This window comes from Emys orbicularis, chromosome 10, assembly GCF_028017835.1.
Source record: "Emys orbicularis isolate rEmyOrb1 chromosome 10, rEmyOrb1.hap1, whole genome shotgun sequence".
Lineage (NCBI taxonomy): Eukaryota > Metazoa > Chordata > Testudines > Emydidae > Emys > Emys orbicularis.
In genome coordinates this window covers 15,955,109-15,962,980 of record NC_088692.1, presented here as the reverse complement: position 1 = coordinate 15,962,980, position 7,872 = coordinate 15,955,109, and the positions used below count along the sequence as shown (strand labels likewise).

The window sequence follows — 7,872 nt, the reverse complement described above, 5'->3', positions numbered from 1 at the left end:
TATAAATTATTGTTAATTTATCCCAGAGGGTTTGTGAGAAACTTTTGCAAAGTGTATTGAAAATCTATAGACGAATGGTTTTTCAATACTGTACTATTAAAATTTAAATAAAGCTTTCACTAAAGTAAAACCAACAACTTTTCTCTTGGTTTAGGGATAGCTGTCTGGCTGCCTAAGTGGTGCAAAGAATGTTGTTTATTTTAAAAAAATATTTGCATAGAAAATTGTTTGGTTGATGTGCCTGCGCTAGAGCAGCTGTTTAGCACTTATAGTGTGCCTGTGCTAGAATAAAATGAATGCAAAATATACCTCCTATGAAAACACAGAGCAGAGGGATTCAGCCTAGAGCTAGACAGGAAGAACTTAAGGCAACACTCCTTTCTTACCCCTGCAGCAGAGCACCCCTGGGTCACACTGTTAAGCTTTTATCCAGCAGAGTCAAGGGAAGACCCTCACATAATTCCCTCTGCTTCACGAAAAACAGACTAGGGTAGAGCCTGAGCTAGTCAGCACTCAACCTGCCCTTGGCAAAAGTAAGGTAGCCAGAACCTGTGCTGGCCTCGCCCTGCCTGGCTGCCTGTTCTCCTCCACAGGGGGAGAAGGCCCAAACGCCCTCTAGTCCCTCCCTGCTTCCCGTCGTCTGAGTCACTACCGCCTGTTCTGCTAGTAAGGACAGTACTGCACATGCCCTCCCTATCGGCCTGAAACGCGTTCATAGTCTTAATACGCATGCGCCTAGTCCTGAGGTGGGAGGGGCTGGGGAAGGAGCCCAGCGGCTCCGCGAGCACTGCCCGTGCGCGGGGGAGGGACGCTCTTTGCCCAGTTTTGTTGGTAGCCCCTAGCCTGCGTCGTTGCGCCATGCCGTCATAACGCAAAACCGCTGTGACGTAGCAAGCGGGGGACCTGCGTATGTAAATTTCATAGTTGTCCTTCCTCCTTCCCATCTCCCCCTTTGCGATCGACATCCGGGCTCTTTGGGCTGGGGGCGGCTGAGGGAGGTGAGAGGCCCTGGATCGCCTCCCCAGCGGGTCAGTACGGAGTGGGGGCGGTGCAGTCCGAGCGCCCGGTGGGGGCGGGGTGTATATGGCGGCGGCTCTGTCCGCCCTGGCTGCTAGGCTCTCGCAATCGGCCGCCGCCAGGTCCTACGGGGTCTTCTGCAAGGGGCTGACCAGGACCCTCCTCATCTTCTTTGACTTGGCCTGGAAGCTCCGGATCAACTTCCCCTATCTCTACATCGTGGCCTCCATGATGCTCAACGTCAGGCTGCAGGTGAATGGGGGGGGAGGGGCTGCAGTCTCCGTTCCCGCCGCCGGGGGGCTTGCGGGAGGGGAGGCGGACGTGACTCCGCTTGAGTCAGGCCATTGCTGGAGTTACTAACTCTTCCCTCGCAGGTACCCAGGGACTGAGGGCCAGTACCGGATTTACCAGGTCGCCAGGCCCATGGTCCAAAGGGGTCCCGGTCCGGCCGGCTCCTCTCCGTCCCGTCCCCCCCCATGGGGGCAGAAGCTTAGTGCTCCCGGCTCCTGCTGCAGCAGGGCAGGCTCTGCCGGCAGCCAAGCGCCTCCCCCGCCTCTTTCCCCAGCCTGCTACCTTCTGCCCCCCCCCCCCCCCCCCCCCGCGATCAGCTGCTTGCTGGCAGGAAGGAGGAGGCAGCCTCAGCAGGCTTGCTGCTCCGGGGAGGAGGAGGAGAAGAGGCGGGGCCTTAGGGAAGGGGCTGGAATCAGGGCATAGCACCTGCACGACCTCAGCCCACACCCACAGCCCTCTGCCCACCCTGACCTCTGCACCCTCACATACCCTGAGCCCCCTGACTCCTCCACCCCCACACATACCCAGCCCCCCCATGCCCTGACTCCTGAACCCCCCCCCACATCCCCACCCCCATCCTGATCACCAAACGTGAGCTCCTGCACCCCTCGCACAAAACAGGAGCTGCCCCAGGTAAGCGCTCCACACCCCAACCTTCTGCCCCAACCCTGAGCCACCCCTCCCTCATCCTAGCTCCTGGCCAGACCCCGCACCCCAATGTTTTTTTTACAATATTGGGAAAGATCATAAGTGGACCCTCTGCAATTTTCAAGTGGCCTGTGGAAAAATAAGTTAGACTACAAGAACAATCAAGGTACCTCACTTTATTTTCATTGACTTGCTATTACTTATAGGTGGAGGATGAAGGGGGAAAAAAATGAAAAGCGGGGGGAGATAAGAGAGAATGTTCTTTTTCTTGGCTGGGTCTCAAGGAGGGGCCCCAAAAATGAAGCTGAGCACAGGGCCGGGGGGCCCCATTAACTCTAAATCCACCACTGGCTGTCACGTCACCTGGGCTGGGGATACTGTGTAAGCTGATCCCCACAGTCTCCAACCTATCTGGGCAGTACAGCTGACATGGCCCTGTCCCTTAGCTCCTCTCCACTCCCTAGCCCACCCACCCCTTGCTTCCCATCACTTAAGGCTTAGCCCTCTCACTTTCAGGCTTTTCTGGCACCCCTGTTGCCAGGTATCCAGTTTTAGACTAGAAACTCCAGTAGAAAATGGGACCTGGGTGTCCGGTTAGCAGTGCTGACCGGAAACTAAAAGTCCGGTTATAGAAGTAACCACATTACCCTCTGCTCCTCCCACTCCCAACACCCACCCCAGAGGGCTGGAAGAGAACCTGTCCTGCTGCTTCTGGATGTCTCGTAGTGTGGGGGAGTCAGGGTCCTGCACCCCCTACTTCGTGCGATTCACCGTGACTCTCAGCCAGCCAGTAAAACAGAAGGTTTATTAGACGACAGGAACACAGTCAAATCAGAGCTTGTAGGTATGGAAAACAGGACCCCTCAGTCAGGTCTGTCTTGTGGGGTAGGGAGCCCAGACACCAGTGCTGGGCCTCCCTCCGTTTCCCCAGCCAGCTCCACACTGCAACCCCCTCCAGCCCCTCCTTTGTCTCTTTCCCCGGGCCAGGAGGCCACCTGATCTCTTTGTTCTCCAACACCTTCAGTTGGCACCTTGCAGGGGAGGGGCCCAGGTCATCAGTTGCCAGGAGACAGTGTGTCAGCCATTCTCTGTGCAGACAGCATCACACCTGCCCTCTAGGGCTCTGCAACAATCACACACCCTTATCCCACCACCTAGATACTTAAGAAATGTGTAGGGGAAACTGAGGCACTCACACAGTATTCAGAGAAAACATTAAGAACGTTCCCACTTTGTCACACTGGAGGAGTGGCAGCTCAGTGCAGAGAGAGACTAAGAGAATGGGCTAGAACCAGGGAGAAGGTAGGTACCCGCTCTCTGTGGGCAGGGGTGGGGGGGATCCTGTTTACCCCCTCCCCAGCCCTGCTGCGCTTGCCGTTTACCCCTGGCACCTCCCTTGTTCCAGGGACCAACCTGAGCTCCTGCCCTACTGTGCTTTTGCCTCTGGCCCCTTTTACAATCATTCCCCGGGGGGCCCACAAATATGTTTGGAGCCGGGCCCACAAAAAGTTTAATCCGGCCCTGCTGGGGGCACTGTTGTCTTTTTAATCTGACTAAAGAGAAACTTTTGTGCTCACTCCCAGCTGGAGTGAACGTCAGATTGTGGCTGTGATGCGTTTTGTGCAGATCCTTACTCGTGAGGGCATTCTGCACACAATATTTTAAAATTCTGCAAGTTTTATTTGTCAAGAAATAAATGCAGAGGCTCCAGCATGGCAGTGGGGAGCACAGGCCACTGGCTGCGTGAAGGTGGGAGATCACCCTGCAGTTCCCCCCACCCCCAGGACATGGACTCAGTAGTGAGGCTGCACCGGACCCTGACACAGCATAAGGACTGGGCCTGCCCCAGAAACACCCTGGGGCCCTGCCCCTCTATGCCAGGTGCACCAGGTGTGGGGCAGGTAGGCTCAACCAGGCAGGATCCAGGTATGGGAGAATCTGGATGCAGGCAGCTCAGTGGGGAGGTTTAGGTGTGGAGGGTATCTGGATGTGCACAGGCTCGTTGGGGGAGGGGGTTCCAGGTGCAGGGGCAATGGGCTCTGCAGGGGCTTCCAGGTGAAGATGGTTGGGGCTCAGTAGGAGGGTCTGGGTGCTGGGGGAGTGGGGCTTGGTGGGGTGGTGGTCTGGGTGCAGCTAATTGGGGGTCAGTGGTGGGGTCTGGATGTGGGGGCTCAAGCATCAGGGTGGGGGTTTGAGTGCAGGGAGCTCAGTGGTCTGGGTGTAGGGGGGCTCCAGATGCAGGGGTTGAGGTTTAGTGGGGTGGGGTTTGGGTATGGAGGGCTAGGGGAGTTCTGGATGTACCATGTGAGGTTTGGCAGGGGTATCTGAGTATGGGAGGCCCAGATGCATGGGGGTTGGGTGGATGGGGGAGCAGCTCCCCACACAGTGACCCCTCTCCCCACAGCTGAGGAGCAATGGGGGCAGAAAGCAGGGGAGGATGATGAGCTTCCTGCAGCTGGGGGAGTTTCTGGGGGTGGGTCTGACACAGCCCCAGTCACCCCTTGCAGGGGAAGAGGCAGTCCTGTCCTGTCCTGCCTCCAGCCCAGAGGGGACTAGCAGCTAATCCCAGCTCAGGGTAGGAGCTACTGGCTGGGGTGTCCCCAGGCTTGTGGTGATTTACCTCTCTGCTAGCTACTCCAGGTGCCTGAAACGATGTACCTGCACTGCTAGGGATTGGTGCGTGACTGCTCTTGCAGCTTCCCTTTTTAGAAAGCAATTTTTCTGTGGGGAAGCCAAGAAATCCGCAGGTGACATGAATTCTGCGCACATGCAGTGGCGTAGAATTCCCCCAGGAGAAACATCCTGTTGTGTAAATTTTAAAAACAAAGACAAGTACATTGAGGTTATGCTGTTATCTGATCCTGCACAGCAGTCACTATAATAAGCAATAAGTGACTATTATACCAGTCCTTCAGCTTGCATGTTATCTCGTCTTCTTTGTAGGATACATGCTGTGTTTAGTGTTCCAGTTTCTGTCTGTCTGGCTAAATAATTTTATTAGCATATATAAGTTGAAACAAAATCATTATAACTACCCAAAGGAGTAGTAAAAATTAGTTTTCTGGTAGAGATTGACTTTCAAATTCAAGAAAAATTGTCCTACTAGGAAACCCAGGGTAACTTGATGCTTATACTAAAATATACATTTATAAGCTTTTGATTTAAATGTAAAACAAACTATTTGGAGCCTGCTCTTGCAAGATGCAGAGCTCTCTCTATTTCATCTAGCCCAATGGGTATTGGAAACTCATCATCTGGAGGGTTGGGCCTTAACAATCTGCTTAAGGATGTGAGCCTACTCTCTCTCAGAAGGTGGTGAATGTTTTGCTGTTGACTTCACTGGCAACAGAAGAGGGCCTTGATGAGGCAAGCACTTGAACAGCCTTTCAGGCAGATCAGGCAGCTACTCAGTGGGAAGGGGGTTGGGGGGGAAGTGACTATAGAGAGGGTCTCTGAAAGCTTGGTTGTGGTATGTTAGAGGACAGATGTTATTACCACTTGAGGCCCATAAAGGATGAAACTTCTAAATCTAGCAAATAAATAAATAGGATATCTCTATCTCCTAGAACTGGAAGGAACCTTGAAAGGTCATCAAGTCCAGCCCCCTGCCTTCACTAGCAGGACCAAGTACTGATTTTTGCCCCAGATCCCTAAGTGGCCCCCTCAAGGATTGAGCTCACAACCCTGGGTTTAGCAGGCCAATGCTCAAATCACTGAGCTATCCCTCCCCCCAAGCAGTAAGATGAAACAAAAAGAAACTGACAAGACTGATCAATAAACTTTTCATTACCAAATCTCTTCTCCTCCGCCCCCCGCTAAGCCACACACACTACAAACCAAACCCTTCTTCCAGGAACAATAACAATAGAACGATAAACTGATAGGGAGACTGAATGGACCAGAGGATTGACAACGTGGATATGGCGACTTTTTCTTCTTGAACCTGTCTTTCTGTGCTACAACTCCTTAAATTTGTTAACAGTTAGTGACATGTCTGGATATAAGCCACGTCTAGCTCCACACACAGTATTCAGTTAGTAACCATGGCAGCTATTTCATCCTTGTCTACTGCCTGTGTTGGCAGATGGTGGTCGTCTTGTAACAGGATCAGCAATTTGGTTTGTTGCAATATACATTGTAACCCCTAATCATGCTTGTGCAATCAGTTTGCCTGGTGATCTTTCCTCTGAGCTGCGCATGTTGTTCCATGTGCTGTATGTGCCAATCTATGTGAACGTTCTCCAGGCACCTAACCCGCTGCTGAGGGCTTATAGTTGTGCAGTTTTTCACTGAGTGCCTTGATACAAAGTTAGCAAGTACAGAAGGTAGCACACACAAACATGTCTGGGGGAAAATGAAACGTTATTAAAAACAGCTTTGATGGACATAATAGTTGAGACTTTGCCTCTGACTTTAATGTCCATGTTTAAAAATTAAAGAAAGAGAGACACTTAAAACTGATCTCTGATGTTAAGCCTCTGATCACTTACATACTGCAATCTTATTGGTTAAAGTAGAGTGTATTGTTATGCAATAAGTTTTCAGATGTCTCATTTGCTGAGTCACTTGTGATGCTTTCCACCACCCAACAAAGGTAAGCTCTAACTCAGTGAATTTAAACTGCAAAAGAGGAGAAACCAGCATTAAATGTGCAGCAGAGTAGAGGGACACTTGCTATCAGAGGCCATGATCTTAAATTTTGTGTATAGAAATAACATTTTTAGAACCTGTTAAAATTAATAGCATTAATATCCACTTTCATAAGTGTAGGATAAATCTGCTTGAACATATTCAAGGAAAAGAGTTAGGGGGACCTCCTTACAAACTATACTATTAGGTTCCTCAACTACATTCTGCTGTTGAGCTATTCTTTTTTTCCCTTCATGATATGGAGATCCCTAAATAATACCTGGTAATACTGATAATGTTGTTTGGATATGATGAAAATGTGTATATTTTACTTTAAGAGAAGCAGTTGAAGATGGAGACTGACCATGAGTTAATTTCCTGTATTCATTCTTTCTTTCAGGTTCATATTGAGATCCATTGACTTGTGACTTGCTGTGCTTGTCTGTGCTGCAACTAGGGTTAATAATATTCTGTATTACTGTTTAACAAAATGCAAAGTTTGAAGGACAGAAGAGCTATGATTGTCTCCCATATGAATATGGAGGAGGAAGACATTTTAAACCATGAACATTTAAGTGAAAGTGGCCCAAATAGCCAAAATGAGATCCTTCACCTTCCAGACGTATGTTCCTTGTTGAAGAATTCTCAAGTTGATGTTAATAGTAGCTTACAAAAAGAATTCTTTTCTCTTAAGATCAGGAATTGTTCTTTATTTAAGGCTGTACCTTTGCCTCATATTGGCAAGAAAATGCCTCCTCATTTGAGTGAACCAACAAGGTTAAATTTAAGTGCAGCTGTCTCTTCAAAGGATTCATCTCATCTGCTCTTTTCACCTGAGAGAGGACGACTTGATAAGATTTTTAACCACTTTGATAGTACTTCTGTGACAGATTGGCTGGAGAAAGCATATAATTCCATTAGTGACTTGAGTGTCTGGTGTTGCACTGGAGATAACTTTGTACATTTTGCACATTTCTGGCTGTCAGAGCTACAGTACAATCAAAAAAGGCAATTGTTGGAATTAGAAATGGGTATTATTGAGGATGAATTGCAACTTGCATTTCTTGAGGAGTTGGATTCTGAACTGCATCCTTCTGATCTGCATTCCATCCTTGCTGCCACATTGAGTGAATATCCTATGGGACTACTGAGCAACCAGAAACCGTATATTTTCCTTGACTATTTAAACGTCATGTCTTCAGAGCAAACAACCGCATATAAAAAAATGCTTTCAAGTATAAAATATACAACAAATAATCCTCAGGTAACACAGTGGCTACTAGCTGT

The 7,872-nt window shown here is 49.6% G+C and overlaps 1 protein-coding gene across 1 annotated transcript; it reads left to right on the top strand.

The window, feature by feature from the left end:
• Positions 1-1,083: 1,083 nt before the first annotated feature.
• Positions 1,084-7,184, top strand: SMIM10L3 (small integral membrane protein 10 like 3). Its single transcript, XM_065412621.1, has 2 exons — positions 1,084-1,269; positions 6,986-7,184. Exons 1-2 carry the CDS (start codon positions 1,084-1,086, stop codon positions 7,004-7,006), a joined length of 207 nt encoding a protein of 68 aa, XP_065268693.1. The 3' UTR covers positions 7,007-7,184.
• Positions 7,185-7,872: the final 688 nt, after the last annotated feature.

Excerpts from the sequence above, each read along its gene's own strand:
- SMIM10L3 (XM_065412621.1), top strand. The coding sequence starts at position 1,084 with ATGGCGGCGGCTCTGTCCGCCCTGGCTGCTAGGCTCTCGCAATCGGCC. Across the intron at positions 1,270-6,985 it reads TGCTCAACGTCAGGCTGCAG|GTTCATATTGAGATCCATTG; the intron begins GTGAATGGGGGG and ends TCTTTCTTTCAG.